We start from the raw sequence: 20,169 nt of genomic DNA, 5'->3' as shown, positions 1-20,169 counted from the left end.
CAGTACCAAAGAGCCCAAAACTTGGATGCTATATTCTGGATGGAGTCTAACAAGTGCTGGGTAAAGGAAGATAATCACTTGCCTTCAGTCTATTGGCTGTGCTACTGGCAATACAGTCCAAATTACTTTGCCCAAATAAATATTAGTGAAGGAAAACAAATTTCCCATAAAATTCAAAAGGCCAAAGATTTTTAGCCTGTTTTCATTGCTGCTGACATACTGTCATTTTCAGCTCATTTTTTTTTCTGTTAAATTGTTGGTACAATTTAGAATTTACCTAGAAATAGTATTTTCTGTTCTGCCACTGTCTACACTAAATGTCATCTTTAGGTTCATGTCTGTTCTTCAAACTTTGGATTTGAGAGTTTCTTAGTGTCTTGGGATCACTGAAATCCAGTGCAGTTATTATTTGAATAAATTTGTTCGTCACTTGCACAGCCAACTGCCATGGAGGTGCTCAGCTACTCTTCAATAGTGGCTACCTACTTGCTTGGGGAGAAAGAAAGGCATACCCCGATATGATGGAGGTCAGGAGGAAAAGTGGGATCTCGAACCTGAATCTGTTGTGCTCCTTAGAGTATTTAAGTTACAGATCTTTTGGTTGCTTGGTCATTTTCTGTTCCTCTCTTTCCATCTCCCCCAACCACATATCTTATCTGTGAAATAATTTTCTGAAAAATTCATGACTAGCTTAGCTGATTAATATGTATGTATCACAATGCCATTTATGGATTTTTTTCTATCTGGTCTTCTGCAAAGAACTTCCAAAGGGCTATTATATTCGATAAAGTTAAAACTCAGAGTCCCAAGTGGCTAATTATCCATGTTTTGTTACAATATTCGTTCTAGCAATCATGGAATTTTGAAATTCAGCTGAGGTAATCCGAAAAGGAACTCTTTAAATAACTGCACTGTCATGAAATACTGCAAAGAAGTTTTCTGAGGTCATTTGCTATTATAAGATATGGCTTTCCATATCTTGTATGCTGTCTTGTGCACTTTTCTCTTCTCAATGTAGAAGACTGCAGTGTGGCCCCAATGTCATTTATTTCCTCAGAAATAAGTTTGGGCAGGAAGAACAGATTCTTCTAAACATGTTTGGGATGTGGGCAAAAGACTGAATTAGGCTGTAACATGCAAAATGATGAATGGCCTCACTTGCCTTGATTTTTCAGAAGTGGCCAACAGTCAAAGTTTCAGATGGATTTGGTGGAAGATGGGTATCTCTCTCAAAATAAAGCTTTTTCTGATCCTATTTCCAAGGGACTCTATTCAGCCAGTTAAGCTTCAGGTGCTATTTGAAACACTCAAGGGTGCCTCTGTGCCTGTAGTTGCCACTAGATATGGCTCTGCTCTGCTCCAACTGCCTGTGCTCCCTTGATGTGCCTGGTGCATCTCAAATGGCACCAGATGCCTGTATCAAAGCAATGAAGTTGAACCCCAGCGAACTTAAGTTTTCCAAATGGAAAGTGAACTATAATCCTTCAGATTTGATTCTGTATTTATCAACCCCTGTGCTCAGTGGTAACTTCTGTGCTTTTTATGGTCCAGCCAATAAAAAAAACCAATCTCCCTGTGCCTTTCTCTGACAAGTTTCCAAATATTCAAATTTCTTCTGCAGTGCCCTAACTGGACAGGTGCAGCCATTACCTCAGCTTTTATTTCAAATTCCTGAACTTCACCTTGACTAAAAATAAATACATAAATGAATAAATAAATAAATACATTTGCATGTGAATTATATCCTTGGTAGTTACCTGTTGAGTGTCTCTTTGGGATGAAAGAACAGAAAAAATCTTCTTTGTGGGTGAATTTTGCTGTACTCAGACATCCAAATGAGTGTATAAAGCAGTGCTCAGAGGCGAGAACAACCTTTGGGTTTCTCCAATACACAGCAGACAAATAGCGTCTCTGGAAACAACCTTGAGGGTCCCTTCAGCTTTAATTAGTGCAGCAATTAATTAGCAGGCGTCAGCCTTTAATTACTTTTTTTTTTTTTTTTCTTTTCTTTTTAAACTTGGGGCAAAACTGGAAAAACAAAGCTGCAAACCATTATTTACTTACTGATTGTGGACCCTGACTCGGGCCTGTTCAGGGAGCTGATGATAACAAAGCCGAACCCTTCGTTCTCCTTGCGGTGGATCACCACGTCGCTGGTTTGCAGGCTGTGGGACGTGAAGCCCTCCGGAGGAGTTGCGTTGCTGCTGGAGACAGCGTGATTGCTGTTAGCATAAGTCGCGTAGTCACTTCTTGGAGAGCTGTGGTGCGTGGACACAGAGCCTGGGCTTCTGCCATTCTCTGGGCATGGCTCTCCTAAAATATAAGTCATGCCAGTTTTACAGTCTGACTTGCTCAGTGGATCTCAATTTACAGTCATTTGCTAATGCAACATGAATACACTTGGCTGTCTGTGGCCCAGACCGCTGCGAGTATTAAGCTGGGAGCTGTAATAGATGCAGAGAGACAGGAATCTGCACGATTATGCAGAGAATTCAAGGGCAATCAGATAAAGTAAGCATGAATACTCAGTGCTAAGCTGTCTAACAGAAGGGAGAGGGAAGTAAAAGCAGTGGCTATCTGGATGGCTAAATGTTAGCAAGCACCATTCCCTTGTCTGCTGGTGGATCTGTCATCAAGAGGAAAATGTGACCGTCTAATCCAATATAAAATTATTTGTGTTTGGATTAAAATAATTTAAACAAGCAGCTAACATAGAGTAATTAGGATTAGCTGCATAATTTTCCTCTTACAAGTTGATTAGCATGCTCACAAGGCATTTATGGAACAGAGCAGTTATACAATGACAAATAATCACAGTCTTTCTGTGGGTGTTGTCACAGAAGCAGTGCTCATTTAAAGGTTTGGAAGATGCTCTTGTGTGATGAGTTGGAAAGGGCAGAAGGAATAGTGGTATCCTTTACTGTTGTTTTAAAGTAGCAAAACCAGAGAACAAGTTCAGCCCTTAAGGATTAAACACTTTTTCAGTACAAGCATTTTAGCAATTAGAAACAGTAAGGTAAAAGATAAAAAAACAAAAGGAGTAATATTCCTTGCAGATCTAAGTTGTTTACATAGATCATTACATATCGGGATTTAATGCAGAACTTTCAGATAATTGTAAGTAATATATCTTCTCAACGATGATGGGCTCTGAACATGCAGAGCTTATGCATGCACATGTGCCTCCTAGGAAGAAAACTCACAGATTAGACCTTCAGTGTGTATGTATTAATAAAATAAACATCATTCAAGGCCAGGCTGCTGTTTTCTCAGTCAAGTGTGTCCTTTAGTAGTCCTTGTGTGACTACGGAATAAAGTGATTAGAGAGAATAAGGAGGAAGAAAAACAAACAATTATTGTACTCCTGTGTTAGAATTGAAAATCTCCAAGAGTTATTGAACCAAATCTGCAACTAAATGCCATAGTCGGTGACAAGAGAGATCTCATTTTCTGGCTGTCATGTTTCAGAAAACTGAATGCCGTTTGTATCAGTATGGCTGCAACAGAAAGGAAATTATCTTACCCTGCAGAATGACCAAGAGCTGGCTTGGACATAAATAAATGCAACTGAAGGCCATTAAGCAAGCATAGGAAAACAAAGATAAAGGAGAAAAAGCTCAAACAGCTACCTGATTGTTAACTCTGCAAAAGATATTCATCAGAAAAATTACATTTTGCTTCTGCCTGTGAAAAAATGGCCTTTCAATCTGTGGTTTCATAATCAAATCGTGCTCCTGGATGGTGAGAGTCTGTTCCCAGCCTGGGAGAGGTCTGTGTGAGGCAGTGGTCTCAGGCTGGATAATACATGGACATCAGCTGTCAGCCATCACGTGAGCGCAGGGCAGCCCCAGTGCTCTCCACTCTATACAGCCACCTTGGATGCAATGTGGCTAAGATGATCATACTTCATTTTTCAGTTATGTTCACATCAGTCATTTTTAAAGTCTCCCACTAAGCTTATGTTGTAAGACACAAGATTAAAACTCTGTTCATCTACAGAAATGCTTAAATATTAACGAGTTATACACAAAGCTCCCCAGCATGGTGCTCTCAGGAACCCAGGATAACTCCAGGTGTCTCACTGGCTTTCTCCATTCTGCATGCCAGGAGACTGGACTGTCTCAGACCCTGAACTTTAACACATACCCTTTTCTACCCCTACATAAATAGCAGAATCACAGAATTGTAGGGGTTGGAAGGAACCTTAAGAGACCACCTAGCCCAACCTCCTGCTAAAGCAGGTTCCCTCCAGTAGGTCACACAGGAAGGTGTCCAGATGGGTCTTGAATATCACCAGGCAGACCTGGGTAAGGAGCTGGCTCGCAAGCATCCGGCGCATTACCTTGGTTATTGGCCATTTTCCTAGTGCTTGGGGAGCTGCAGGGGGGCGTCACGGCAGGCGGAGGGGGCCCTTTCTGGCTGCAGGCCTCTGCAGTTGGCAACAGAAGAAAGTCAGTCCCGCAGCAGCAAAATGGGGCCGCAACGAGGGGCTGCGGGATGAGGGGTGCGTTGAGGTTGGCTTTGGGGCAGGGGGGTGGAGGGGAGCAGCTCAGGCAGCGACAGCAGTCCAGGGCACAGGAGGTGGGCGACAGGACAGGCTGAAGATGTGCTCATTTCTGGTGCCTCAGCAAATTGCACTAACCTTGTCCATGTTAGAAACAGCACACTTCTTTCCTGGATAAGGAACAGTAGCAATCCACTTTGACAGATGCTGCTGCACATTTTTCCAAGTTTGTGTGTTCTTCAGTCTATTCTAAAGGTTTTATTTACTTCAGATCATTCATATTGTTTTAGCTTTACTCCCTGGAAGTGTCTGCTTGACAGGAGGAAGTGGCCCTGCTTTCTAGCAGCCATTTCCTCCCTACAGATCGACTTCAGCCAGCTGACCTTGTATTTGGGGCAAAAATCTCCAAATGGCATCAGTGAGACCAGAAATGGGCTTTTAACATGTACGAGAGTGAAATGAGTCCTTGTACTAGATAGTTAACATTCTCTGAGAATTTCTCTGTTTGCTTATACACACAATCAGCATTAACAGCTTTAATTCAATGTGAACATTTTGTCCCAAAAGCAGACAAGAGGAGACAGCACAGACCAGGACAGACAGAACAAACCCAGAGCAATCATGGCACACTGGGGCTGCCAGTGGGATACCCACTTCTGCAGGAAGCAACACTCAGCATTAGCGTTTTCATCACAGAAACAAGGGAAGCATGTTTACAACTATTTGTTCTTCAAATGACGGAAGACATTCACTCCTATTTGTCAGCACCTGCTCATGCTGATAGCAGTGAGCTGTTTTTCCCAGTCTTCTTCACTCACCTGTGGGTAGCACCTTTCTCCGCACAGTAAGATTCACCTGCCCGTTTCGGGCAGCATTATGCATAAGATCAATCACATATCGGTGGGTTTTGCCGGCCACTGGAATCCCATCCACATACACCAGTTCATCACCGGGATGGAGGCGACCGTCCCTGTCTGCTGAGCCCATTGCAATTACTGCTCCGATGAGGATCTAGGCAGCAAAGGAACAAAGCCCTGATATATATACAGAGCACACAGACATTTCCCCCATATGCACAATCCCCACAATACAGACATTTTCCCTTTCTGTTAAGATACAGTTCGTGACTCAGCAAGACCTGTGTGTTCCTGAAAGCCACGTTCCTGCACTGTAGGTGTGACAGAAGATGTTTTCTTGCTTTTGGTGAGAAGGCGAAATCCCAATCTCAGGGTTATTAACCTGTTATCTTCAAATCAAGACAATTTATCTGAGATGGTGAGTTCATATAGCCTAGATTTTGCAGAAAATCTAAACAGATTAGTTCAATTTAACCGTCCTGTTGACTCAAATTTAGTTAGTCTGCATATTTCTTACTTGAGGCTACTTACTGCTGCACTGTGTAAGCACCTGGAGTAATGTGACGTGGTTTAGTGGGCATGGTGATGGAATCATGGCTGGACTAGATGATCTTAGTGTTTTTTTCCAACCTTGATGATTCTATGATTCTGTTGTTCTACAATGCAGTTGAGGTCAGTTGTGGAAATGACCCCTTGACATAGAGTTTGCTTTGGGACTCTTTAGGGGAAAAAAAAAAAAAGTGCTATATTAAATATCACTACTCATAAGGAATAATTGCTCAGGTAGCAACTGATTAGCAAAATGAAAAAATGTCAGCTTACTCTGTGCAGATGTTGTTTTCCCAAATCAATATTAAAAAGTAATTTGTATGGGACATACAGCTAGTAAAAAATCTGTTCAGAATCTTTTAATGACTTTCTCCACTTTCTATGCACATAAATCCACATAATTTATTAGAAGAAAACATATATTTTCCCTGTGGAATAACTGGTAGAAGAGTCAAGACTGATTCTAACAGATCTTGCTCTCTTTGAAAGAATATTAAAGCATTCACAGAGCAAGTTCCAAATTTTCTTTTCTCCTGTTCAGTGCTAGAGTGAGCATAGAATGATGGATGTGACATGCTGTGTGACAATCCACTTTAAATAATAAAAGATAAAGCCGTCTCATATTGCTTTCCATGAAGAGCTGAAAAGGCTGATATTGTAGTCATACAGGTGGTCTTGTTTTTTGTGGTCTCAGCTGCAGAGTTGGAAGCACCCCAACAGAGTGTTTAAATGAAACTCCCCGTGTGGAGCCTGCAGAATTTTCCCCATTTTCTGTCCTGTCTTTGTCTCACTGTTGCTTAGAAAACGTAGCAAAGACAGAACAAGATCTGGCATTTTCCTGCTTCCTGATGTTATAAGCAATACCAGGCTGAGTTCCCAGAGATGTTCTTTCAGGTTCTCCATTCTGTTCTTCAAACACTGGAAGAATACACCTCAAAGCTTTGGAAAACACTTTGTGAAAAACACAGCTATGAAATATGCAGTTATTCCTCTTCACTGGAGAAGAAATGATCCGTGCAAAGCCAAATTTAGCTGGATCTGCACAAAGTAACCCAAAACCTTTGCATTTGTCTATCTTGTCAAAACTTTTCTTAATTATCTTGAGAAGCTTCTTTAGATTGTAGGATTGTAAGGATTATCTTCCTTCTTTTGCATTACTGGGTATTTGCAGTTTCTTTATAATTGATCCTAGGCTGCCAAAATATTGAATAATTTGTTCATCTTTAAACTTTGAAGAAGCATAAAGGCAGCTCACAGTATCTACTGCAAAATGCAAAAACTCCTTCCACTTATGGAAGTAATCAAATCAAGTAACAAATCAAGTAATTACTTCTTATTCTTTCCAATGTCTACAGTGGAGTGTCACTGTGCGACTGATTTATGCAAAAGGACACTGCTGGACAAAAGCAGCAGTGCTATTTTGAACACTGCAGGTAGCTTGTTCGCCAAGACAATGGCCACCGTATCTGTTACTGGGCATGTTTAGAAGCAAGTATGACTTCATTCTCCTTTTTCATTTTCCATGTTTGAATTTGCTTCTTATCCACTATGTGCTCTCATTTCATGGCTAAGTAGTTTCCATAATAGCTATAAATTCTACAAGCAAAACACAAATTAAACAAAACATTTATCAGGATTATATTACCAGGTATGAGATTACTTTGAATGCATAAGGAAAAGGATGATGACATTTATGGCAATAAAGACTGTGTTGTAGAGAAAAAAGGTAATTTTCACCCACTGTTTGAGATTAAGCATGCAAAATGGTGGGATTAGGAAGATTGTGACACAGCATAATCTGAAGTTTGGGTTTTATAACTCATCCATGTTAATGTCTGTTTTGGTACTGAATTTCTTTGTGACACTTACTAACTATTTGACTTTATGTTTCAGTTTCTCTCAATATAAATAGAACAGATTCATGGGCATGCAATAAACTTTACGAAATAGACATCTAAGGTGTGATAAATCTCACCTAATTTTAAATGTCTGGATTCAAGATAATCTTCTGAACTCTAACCAATGCTAAAAATAGGAGCTCCTAATGTGTGGTCTGAATTACCCTAACATTCTGCTCTGCAGACTTCTGTTGTGTCTTAGAAATGTCTCTTCCTTGGCACTGAGCACAAAATACTGCAGGTCGCTCTAAAAGTAATGCCTCCTATTTATTTCCATGGAAACAACAACAGATGCAGTGAGAGCAGTAACAGTGTTTGATAGTGCAAATTCTCACCTACAAAAAACTATTTTTCAACACAGTCACCACCATTAGCTGTTCGTTTTTGCCAGTGATGAACAAGAGCCTGCATTTTGCACTCATGAAAATCTGTACCAGCATGGATGCTCCACCGTCGCTGTTGCCACTGCTGAAATGTAGAACAAATCACACCACTGTTCTCACATCCACCATAAACATTCAGCAAGAGTCAATCAATGTCAGTGATTTTATCTGCACATAGGAATTCAATGACACATCTTTGCTTCATACACACTGCCATGCCAGATGCCGTTTTGTCAGACTGCCCTGCACTGCAATCTTTCACACAGCAACAAAATGTAAGGGAATATTGGTGGGAAGGTTCAACCTCTACTGCAATACCTCCACCTACCTCTGACATTGTGGACAACATAATAAAATAGGAGGCATTGCTTTTGGAGCAGCTCACGTACATCTTGCAGGCGTTTATGAAATGAATCCCAGCCAGGTCGTGTTGAAAAGGAGAAATTCTTACTGTAATTATGTGTGTGTTCCTGTGATTTTGAGTTTGAGCTGTTTGAATGTAATTCAAAATACTTCCCCACTGTGGGATGGCAATTCGTAGCTTCAGCAATATTATACCCTGTAATAGAGTCGTGATAAACACCTTTGGTGGCTTGATCTCATGAGGTTCAAGAGGTGACTGGAACTGCACAAGCAACAGTCATGATGTTTGAGATACCTTCACAAACTTAAGTCTTTCTTTTGGAAAGCATCTTTATGCTTACAAATATTTAAAGTGGACTATTTCGGCAGCATTTTCTCCTTCTGAGGGTGAGCAGCTAGTGTAACTAGAAGCAAACTGTTACAGGTTCTCTATAGTGTCAGTGCTACTGTTTTGAAAAAATTTATGTGGATTCTGCTTCTTTGAGAAACATAGCGTCTTATGCTGAAAAATCCACACTCTTTTTGAGGAACCAAACCACAAAGACAAAAGGCAAGGAAAGTTTCTTTTTGTTCTGTGTTACCTGACTGCACAGCGGGAGAGCTGAAACAAGCATTTCAAAGAGTCTCAGTTCTTGTATTATAGGAAATGCAAGATTTGGAGCACAGGCAGAAGCTGCTGCTCCTTTTCTGAAGGAGAAAGGAATAGGAGGCTGTGGGTGGGCTGTCTGTGGGGGAGCAGGGAAGTAGTGGAGGTGAGAAAACAGAGTTAAGAGTTCTTATATTTGGAGTACAAACGAGATGGAAACTTTTTTTTTTTAAGTGGAGCACGTCTGTCTTCTTCACTAGGGATGAATGTGGGCAGCGAAATGGGTGGACGGGCACAAAGGGAGTGAGAGCCAAGATGTTTGGCACTGCACCCCCTAACTCTAAGCTTCCTTTCTGCCTTATAGGCTCCTCAGCCTCAGGCTAGATTCTCCTCATTCCTGGGAGCTTTGAGAAATGGTTTGTGGGGAGGCATAAATCCTGTTAGAATGACACATCTGGGGGTAAATGCTTTTGTGTTTGTAAACCCTGAAATAGAGGCAGCTGCTTAGAGGCTAAGTGCAGGCTGAGAGCAATTGTTAGTTGGACAGAGAAGCATCTTAGGAGGTGGTACACAGAAGGCAGCATTTCACTCCTGCTCTTTAAAAATAGCAAGTGCTTATCTCTGCACATGCTATCCAGCTATGAGCACTTGTTTGACTTCACACAATAAAGCCAGGACAGTCCTTTGCAGAAAAGAAATTTGAAAGAGCTGCTTCCTCTGTGACAGTTCACTGCATAATGCCTATGGCTGGGGGGCAAAGGACTCCTTTCAGAATTCCCACTCTGCTGGGTTTTTGAGCTGAGACATAAATTCATGTCTCTCACAACTCATGCAAGTATTCCTAACTGTTAGAGTACTAGATATTCTAAATCAGTGCTCACTCCCTCCTTTAGGTGGAAATCATTTCATTTTATATAAACAATCATCTTCTGGATGAGGCATTTCAGCTGCACTTTTCCCCTTGAGAATGTCATAAACCTCCAAACTGCAGAACCAAACACACTCTCAGTGACTACTTAATTATCCATTTGTAACGAAAATTGAATTGAAAGAGAAATCAAGAGAGACTTCCAAAGACTGCCTGAGCACCTCTATAGCCAGGGGAACTTTCCCAAGAGGTGGGAATTGCCATCAGATGCTACTGTCCTAAGCAGGTAGAGATTTCCAAATCTTCCACAGGTGCCAATTTTCTGCAGGATAAAACAGACCATTTCCTCTACTTCCCAAGAGACTTCCTTTTTGGCCGCATTCAGTGGGCAAGCTTAAAGAATGCACACTGACTGGGCCATACAGAAAGGACAGGGAAGATGCTTAGCAGAATGTGAGGACGGTGGCTCCGTGGCCTTGTTTTTGATGCACTGGGACAAAACGCATAGCAGAGCAATGCCAGAGTGACTTCAGGCATACTTACAAGTGCTGGCAATGAAAGTGTCATTTTGATACTGAAGTCCTTCTGCATAAACACACCTTGGTTAGCTTTGAAAATCTGTTCCAAATCTCAAATAGACTCTTTGTGTTTCAATCTGCACTTTGTGAAGTATCTTCTTCAGAATACAGTGCATTTGTTTCGTTTCACAGGAGACATCAGTAAACTACCATATTTGATACTCTGATATTTTTGATAGATGTTGACAATGGAGGATTTCATGTGTTTCTTAGGACCATGTATTTGTTAGTGTTAACGCCTGAATGACAATGGTATTTCTCTGTAAGAATCCGAATGCAGAATATATAAACCTATCAATCAGTTATACATTTTCTTGGAAATGGTTCACAGTGGTAACACAGAACTCAGACTACACATAAGGTTGTGATAATAAAATGTCATCAATATAGATCCAGGATTAGTCCTCACTAATAAACTACTTACATCATTATTATATTATACCATCAAAGTTATTCTGAGGAAGTGCCAATTCTACCTTTCCTCCTTGTTTTACCAAAATACATACTCATTTCTTTTTAAAATTGTATATATTTTATAGCTGTTTTCACCTGTGATAAATCTAAGTGGGCTTTGTCTGGTGTTTTAGTTGAGGGAGTATTTACTTCCAAACAGTATAAAGCTAACGTTGTCATGCTAGATGCTTCACATGATCATATTATCTAACCTGGAACACGGACTACAGCTCCCAGGTGGGACCTTTTGTGTCTCTGGAAATAAATGGCATTATAAATAGGATATTTTAAGCTTATGTATATATATATATACTGCCTGCATTGTACATAGTTAGGCATAGTCTTGCATAATTTGTCTTTTAAAATGTTCTTCCTAAAGTTAAAACAGTCTTGAAAAGTCAGGACGGAAAGTAAAGTGTTGAGTGATGCATTGTGTCAAACCTGGTTCTAGCTTAATTTACTGAGACATCTTTCAGATGCTGACAACCTGAAAGCCCTGTCTTTATCTAGATGAACAAAAAAACATTATGCTTTAGCTGTAACACCATGCTCAAGGAGTCACAGAATCATAGAACGGCCTGGGTTGAAAAGGATCATAATGATCACCTAGTTTCAACCCCCCTGCTATGTGCAGGGTTATCAACCACCAGAACAGGATGCTCAGAGTCACACCCAGCCTGGCCTTGAATGCCTCCAGCGATGGGGCATCCACAACCTCCTTAGGCAACCTGTTCCCATCGTCATCACCCACTGTGTGAAAAACTTCCTCCTAATATCTAATCTAAACCTCCCTTGTCTCAGTTTAAAACCATTCCCTCTTGTCCTACCTCTATCAACCCATGTAAACAGTCGTACACCCTCCTGTTTATATGCCCCTTCAAGTGCTAGAAGGCCACAATGAGGTCTCCTTGGAGCCTTCTCTTCTTCAAGCTAAAAAAGCCCAGTTCTCTCAACCTTTCTTCACAGGAGAGGTGCTCCAGCCCTCTGATCATCTGGGTTCAGTTTGTATTATTACTATGCTTTTTTTTTTCCTGACTTCTACACAGAATTTAGACACAAAACAAGGAAAGTCAGGAAGAAATAACTCACAGGCTGTCCAGGCTCATCTCCTCCAAGGATCCTGAAGCCAAAACCAGACTCCATTCTCCGAAGATGAACATCCAACTCCTTGTAATCGGGACCTGGTTTAAAGGGAAATGCCAATGAGCAAATCATTTTTATTTATTTATTTATTTATTTATTTTCCCAGAGAATTTTCACCACCTTCCCTCCCCTTTGGTGTTCATTGCACATGACTAATGGCAGCCTGGTTAGAGCTGGTGGAAACAAATGGGACACAATGCACTGTACACAGACAAGGAAGAGACACTTTAAAACATAGGTGCCCTACAGAATGATTATGTTCAATAAAATACACTAAACCCAAGCTACAACACATTCACAGGTGAACAGTACTGAAAAAGTCTTTCCAAAATAGTGGTTATAAAGATGCCTTTCTTCTAAGACTGCATAATACTTTTCTGTTCAGCCACCTCTGGCATTTAATCTGTATTTTCCTTGCAGTTTTTAAAACCTAAAGAAAATAAACTGAAATGGGAGATAAAGATACATAGAAAAATTATCAGTCCAACTTACAAAAGATGAATAATCATTACAGGCCATTTTAGTTCCACACACACAGAAACCAATGTTTCTTTTAATATAATGTAGCTTTTAAGTACTCCACTTTCAGGAATTACCTCCAATAAAGAATTTTCATGAAAGCTATCACTGTAAGCCTCTAAGTCTTAAGGTTTAAACTGAAAACTAACATAATTTACTTGAATTCCACAATGCTACCCAATTAAGGTCTCAGCAGCTTTACAAATCATTAAAATTGCACTTCCATATGCCTGCATAACATGCCTGTAAACGTATGTTCTGCGCTGGAATGTGTCAGTTCAGGAATATAGAATTGTTTAAAAATCAGTTTCTTTTAAAAGTATCCTTAGCTTCATTTGAAAAAGCTAATTATTTTGGGTCTTGTTGCCCTCAAAATACAAAGAGAAATTTTAAATAAAATTTCAATAGTATAAAATGGAACTGTAATGGATTGTGAAACTGTTTGTTTTGACTATCACTTTGTCTGAATAATCAGAAATACTTCGAGCTCATCAGCAAAAGCAAGACAAGAAATGAGCATGAATGGTCTTTTCTACAAATTATACTTCAGTCTATAAATTGTGACAGCTTTTGTTGCATGTCAGCTTGTTGCCAACCCCAAAAGACAACAAGGGTTGAGTAGGTTTATTTCAGCAAACTGTTCCTAATGTCTCCAGTCATGCCGTGTTTCCTCAGGAGGGGTGGAACTACAGATGGCTGAAATACTGTGCTTCAGCCACTCTCATTTACTCATTTCCACAGAGCATCAGTGGACATCTCACAAACTGCAGGGTTGGACAGATCCCAGATCCAGTTTGGAATTAAAACTGATTTAGTTTAGTCAGATCATGCAAAGGCAGACACAGAAATACATGCAATGTCTCTGTACTATGATCATGCCATAAAAATCCTCTCTACAAAGCACCATGGTACATTGCTCCAGCAATGTATATTGGTAGGAATGAGACTGAATCAGTCTCAAATGCTTCAGCTGGTAAAATGCAAGTATTACCGCTCTAAGAAAACCAAACACGCTCTTCATATATTTAAGGAAAAACCTAAGCAGATCCTAGCTTAATATTCTGACTTTCTTTCAACTTATTTGATGTTTCTCAACACTGAATAAGAGAACACATGAAGTGTGTATGTTAATTTAATGCAAAGGTTGTTCAAAAGTTGTGAGAGGTAAAGGAATTTCAAGATGAAAACAATACTCCGTCCTTACCTGACTTGCTTATACAGCAAAGAACTTGGCTTATTATTAGGGAGATTACCTTGCACATATACACAATAGGGTCTAACAGTAGGTCTTAACAGTCAAAGGCACTGCTTCCAGCAGTTGGCTGCAAATTAAGCCTTACTTTGTTTTTGGTGCACACATAGGTGGATATGCAGAGTTGGGCAAGTATAAGAAAGTTCAGTTGTGAAAAATACGTGCTGTGGCACACAGACGAATAATTCACTTGAACACATACATCTACAACACTGATCAAAACCAATGTCAGATCAGACTCTAAAATAAGAGGCATTAATTCTTTAAAATGAGTCTATTTTTCTATTTGTCTAGAATGGTCCACGTAAGACAGGTTGGCCATGAAAAGGTATGTGGGGATATTCTTCTTTTCTGAGTTCTAACACAGTTTTGGATTAACTAACTCTAGCCATACCCTTGCTCAGAAGAACCTTTTCACCAAAGAGGTGAAAGTCTATAGGACCCATTCTCTGCCAACTCCTCTCAGGAAAGTGAGTTGCCTTTAAAAGTAAAGCTCTTTTTTGTCCCACTGAGCAATAGAAACGGAGTGGAAAGAACTATCTAGCTCATCATCTAGTCCAGCTTCCTGCTATCACAATGTTTTTTGCAAGTGAACAGCACAGAAACCTTTTCAGTGGAGACATAAACAAAGAATGCACTGTGTATCTGAGTCTCTTCATGATCTCTGTCACTGGGTCACCTCTTCCAGCATTTTTACTGATTTTACATGCTATGATTACACTTGTTCTTTGACTGAAATACCGTATTATCTTGTCTACTGACTGACTAATATACTTGATCATTTCCTCCGTTGCTGTTCTGGTTGTTTCACCTTTCATGCTTTATGACTGTTGTCATACATGACTCCGTTGGCTGCACTGATGCCTCTCCATTGGTCTGGCAACAACTACTCCACAGACACCTGAAATTACATGCCTGAATATGGATTTGACTTCCACCATTTGGTTTTGTGCTTAGTTCATTAATAAAAATTAAACAGAAGAGCTACTGCAAGGCTTTCCACTCATCTCTTCAGTTCAGAAACCATTCTTTTAGTATAATTGCTTATCCACTTTCTTGACATTCCTCTTTATATTGTGTTAAGAACTGTCTTCTCCAGGCTAACATGGAAGTGCCTCAGTTACAAGTGGCAATCAGTAAACCATCCAGCTGAAATCTAGACTGATTAAACGTGCCATTAGTTAGGTAGAAAAAATCAGTTATCAGGTTAGTCTGTTGCAAGCAACCATCGTTTTTTTGCATTATGTCTCAGTCTACCACCGTCCTGGTAGTTAATTCTCTTTAATTGAAAATATGCTGTAAAGTCTTGCTGATTTTTTTTTCTCCGTTTTTAAAAGCTACATAATTCATTCAATATGACATGTTCTTACTCCAGCAACCCATGCTTTGTAGATTTACTAAAAATCTCTACTACCATATGCTAGCTATTTCAATATTCCTAAATGTACAGTGGTCAAGTACTCCTAACTGTATAAGTGATTACATTTCCTCTGATATATCTTTAGGGCTTAGTTATCTATGATTCTGGCATTTTTTGTCATCAAAAGAGATTGTTAGATAAGCTGAATTTTGCCTTTTCTTGCAGGAGCTGATTTTCAATAGATCATACTCACAAAGAAAATTACCTATACTTAAAGCCAAATGACACTTCTGGGCCTTGCAATAGACAGCAAATCGTTGGTTAATATGACTTTGTTATGGAAAACATGCCTTGTTTTTTTTTTTTTTTTTTCTTCCTTTAGTAAGCTATATTGGAACCTCATGGTTTGTGCCAGATTGGAAGAAATGAACAGGTTTGCAGGCAGAGGAGTCAAGCTGAGTCTAAATTAGTCTTTTACACAGTTGTGTAATTCATGTAATTCATCTGAATATCCTATGTCCTATCAGATTCAATGTAAAGAGATTTTTAGCTTGAAGTCAATATTTCTGAATTTATAATACAAGTATCTTGTGCAAGAATAATCCCTGCCCTCCTTTACTTTTCTGCATGTGTGCACTAGAAAAATAACTTTAGGTTTTCCTGTTAGTAAATTTACTGCCTTTTTATAATTATAGCCTCTTGCTTATTTCTTTTCCCTTGTGTAAAAGAATGCTCTTTAAAATAATCATTTGTCCTACAAGAGACAAAACCAATTCTCTCTGCTACATTATAAAACCAACTGACTCCCCATGAATTTAAGAGTGGTATAGGAAAAGCTGCTATCTAATGATTACTGCACAATGAGGATGACAAAGAGCACTGAGAAATTGTGCTTTTTGGTTCCTGACAGAGAATTTGCTTCAAATGTAAAGGCACCAGAACAGATTACTACTGAACAATAGTGAGATCTTGTAGGTGCAGATGTGATTATCAACTCCCAGGTACATTTTCTATACTGTATTCACTTGAATTCCAACGTGCATTACACATTGATAAGTGTACTTGCAATTGTTTCTAAAATGCATGTTGAGAAAATATATTTTTGGCAATGATTAATTCATTTTCTGTATGAGTCAAGTTGCACAAATGCCAAATGATTTTTACAGTGATAAAGCCGGTATTTGAAGCTATGCTGTAAGTGTTGAGAAGAATTTTTTGTTTTAATTAAAACTCATCTACACGGCAGTTAAAGCAAAGATGAAGAGCTTGGCTGTAGTAATTCTACAGTCTTCCTGGATGTTTCCTCTTCATATTTATAGAGAGGAAAAGCTAGTAAATACACATACCATCATAAAAATAATAATAATAATTATTTTTTTTTAAAGCATTCAAACCTATTCAACTTATAAACTCTACTGGGGTATGCAAAATCAACCCCAAATCATATTTAATTTAGGAGCCCTATGCAAGCTGCGTGAGGCTAGAATAGACTTCAGAGGGATTGTCAAAACAGCCTTCTTTGTACGAGATGTTGTGTTTTAACTGTTCATTTAAGATTACATCAGGAAATGCTGTTTTTCAATCACGTCCATTGCCACTGTACAAGACCAACGTTGATTCAAACACCAGAGAAAGCTTTTTTTGAAATATTTTGCTTTTACGTTTTTATAGAATAAGATATAAGTACGGTAGCAAGGAATGTTTGGTCTGCATAACAAATCAGTTCTGTCCTTTAGCAAATGATAGATTTAATTTCATTTTTTGCACAAAGTAATGCTTAAGATAAATTTTGGACATGAGCTATGGAGAATTATTAAGTTAAAGGGTGAACACTACCATGCAAAAGCAGATGTAAAACACTAAAACACACACAAAGACTTGCTGAGGAAAAATAAATCCTTGCTCAATATACAAACCTACTGTATAAAAAGATTAAGACTTAGCATTCTATTACACTGCAAAACTCATACAAAGATGAAATGGTGACTGGCCAGCCGTGACTGGCCACAATCTAGAGAAATGATTAAAAAACAAGAATTACTCAAACATAAAATGAAGGACAATTAGTTTACAGGACAATGAAGACTGAATAATACTTGCCAGAGGAATCCACTCGAAAACCAGTCCTGGGCAGCACTTGTTCTGAATAGGAAAATGGGGAATCAAAGATGAAATAAATTTCTCAATTTATTTAAAGATGCAGCATCACTTTTTCTGCTGTATTTTGAATTACCAAAGGGCAATTTCCAATTTTTATTGCACATCTTTTTCCTCTTCCCCTCCTTCCTGATTTTATAGAGTAGTATATGTTCCTGCTACATGTAGAACTCTGTCCATTTCTATGTAAAGTGAAATAGATGGCATGATGGTAGCATTCTTTCAACAGAAGATTGTTTATGATGAAGATAAAACTGTTAATGTATTTATAATTATGGAATTTAGTGACAATATTTGTGCTTATTCAAGCACAGCAATAAAATGAAAGATTTAATGGCTGTGTTTAAATGACTTGATCATTGCTTCTATCCAACTCAACTGCAAGCTGTCTTTTATCACCATAAAGAACAAGATTTTGCCAGGGGCCAATAAAAACGGTTGTATGTAAAGGCAAATACAGGTGAATTCACTTTTCATGCAGGTAGTTTCAAAGTAGCTGCATTTTGTATACAGGGCACTAATCATTAGTTTGTTTTCACATACAGCTACCTTGCTGGCATGAGAGGAGTCAGGAACAAATGCATAGCTAAATTCACTGTCACATTTCTTCTGATGATTTTGACATGCTGTAACAGACTACGTGTTATGATCCCTGCAGTATCCAGAATGGAATGCAAAACATCCTTGACCAGAAGTTATTTGCATTGGCCTACTGAGAGTAAACAAGTAAATAAAGCCCTAGCATGTTCATATGACTCTAAACTAAAATATCATTACCAGTCACATTGCCCCCAAAATAAAGATAGATGCTACCAAATGCCTTATTTCTTTATTTTTTGGTAAATGTATTTACATGATTGACGTGATCTGCTCTTGGTTTCTGTTTCAGAAGACTGATACCCTGCTTACCTAAGGTCTAGAGAATCGAGTGGACAGAAACATGCCTTTGATTATTGTGCTCCAGTTATATTTGTGTTCTCCTGTTGTGTCATAAGTTGTGTCATGGGGACCACAGTGTTTTAGTTTCTAGGTGGTTGAATGTCTTTACTTCAGAGGTGAAAAGTAGTTTCTTCACATGCTTTAGATTTTATAAACTGATTAGATATATCTCAAATGAGGAGTGCTATCTAAATGTAAATTATTCCACCAGTACAACTCTTGAAAACCAGCACCTTGGACACAGATGCTGCTCCACTGCAAACTTGGACAAATGATTCTTTTTACTCACATCTTTTCAATTATTTTAATGTACAGAAAGCAATTTCATCTCGATAGTCTCAATAAGCTGAGCACCCAACCCTTTTTTGTTGGTCACCCAGCTAGAATTACTCTTATGAGCTGCTCTAAGATTGGTTCATTCTGTTTTTGGTTCCGCTTCCAGGCACTCTAATATCCCATAGACTTGGCCTCAAGAAGCAAAGTGAAAGAAGAAAAAATGTGCTCAAATTGTGACAAACTGAGGAACAACTTGTTAAGATAGTAACTTTTTTTTTGGTCAGTTAGCAGTATCATTTGGTAAACTTCTCACTGTTCTCAAGCAAAAGTGCCTGTCAATAAGCTAGTTTCCTTCAGAGATGCTGTCATTAAGTCTTACCCGGCTTTTGATCCAATACGGGTATCTTTTCTCTGAAGAATCTCATATAGAGTCTCTTGGTGTTACTTGTCATTACTACTCATAATCTACCATTCAACATCTAGCATTTGCTATTGTTGCAATTTAGAAATTCACACATATGAAACTTGTTATTTTGCTATGCTGAGCTGTTGAATCAAGCTTAAAAGTTCTTAAACATATGACTGCCAGAAAGATAAATCAAAGTGCAGACCTTCATTTTTTGTAAACACAGCAAAGCTGTGTTCCAATTAGGAGGAATCTGCTACCAGCAGTAGGGTCTAGGATCTTTGTAATTCTTTCTGGCACTTCAAAAAATAGAACATCATCTTTAAATGTCTGGGCTCATGTGACAGGCAAGCTGTTAGGAACTTGTAAAAAAAGTCAAAAGAGGGATGAGATCCGAAGAACATTTAACACAAAATAAGAAGTTTTATTGGCAACATCTGCCCATGTCAAATGCAGGTTACAGGTAGTTCTTTCCAAAACTCACGTAATTCCAGGCTCAAAGACCCTGGATTTCAAGACAAGCAGAAGGACCACTGGTTCCCAGCCAGGCAGAATGCATACCATTTCTATACATCCTGATGTCTTCTATCTGCTAAGAACAAACTGAACTGGTAATTTTACGAAATGCTGACAGATTCTAGCAAGATCTTTTTTATAAAAACCTGTGAATTACTTTTTATAGGCAACTAACCTTTATGTATGGCAGTTTAAAACCTTCCATTTACTTCCTGTTCCATCAGTAAGTGCATTTTGACATTTTCTAGTATTTGACTACATAAAATGTTCTGTCTCCACCTTTCAGGAAATGTGGCAGCAGAAGGCATGTTTGGAGAGGGCAGCACAAAGAGACCAGCTGCCCACCACCACAACTATGAACAGATCTTTTAAATGCATGCAGACAGCACTGCAAATATAGAATGATTACGATTTGTGCAAGTCTTAATGAGGGAGATGAGAGAAGGGAGATGAGGGAGGCTGGGTAGAGGATTCACCAGTATGAGAAGAGCCTCTCCAGTGTCCTCCCTGTCCACATCCTACATCTTTTACTTCTGCAAAATTAAAGCATAATGAGAAGACT

At 39.0% G+C, this 20,169-nt stretch overlaps 1 protein-coding gene across 2 annotated transcripts in view; it reads right to left on the bottom strand.

The window, feature by feature from the left end:
- The window catches only part of MAGI2 (membrane associated guanylate kinase, WW and PDZ domain containing 2), a 699,411-nt gene that overhangs the window by 58,046 nt on the left and 621,196 nt on the right, over positions 1–20,169 (bottom strand). The window contains exons 14-17 of one of the 2 annotated variants that reach the window (XM_042815700.1): positions 12,129–12,220; positions 5,323–5,515; positions 4,343–4,429; positions 2,065–2,313 (exon numbers count right to left, since the gene is read on the bottom strand). In XM_042815700.1, the coding sequence (XP_042671634.1) occupies positions 2,065–2,313; positions 4,343–4,429; positions 5,323–5,515; positions 12,129–12,220 (621 nt within the window). The remainder of the gene's footprint in view (positions 1–2,064; positions 2,314–4,342; positions 4,430–5,322; positions 5,516–12,128; positions 12,221–20,169) is intronic. The other variant, XM_042815702.1, reaches the window with a different exon arrangement.

The sequence above is a fragment of the Centrocercus urophasianus genome, unplaced genomic scaffold (genome assembly GCF_019232065.1).
Source record: "Centrocercus urophasianus isolate 14NV4802_14NV808 unplaced genomic scaffold, USGS_Curo_1.0 seq_15, whole genome shotgun sequence".
Taxonomy (NCBI): Eukaryota; Metazoa; Chordata; class Aves; order Galliformes; family Phasianidae; genus Centrocercus; species Centrocercus urophasianus.
This window is presented reverse-complemented; position numbering and strand designations above follow the sequence as displayed.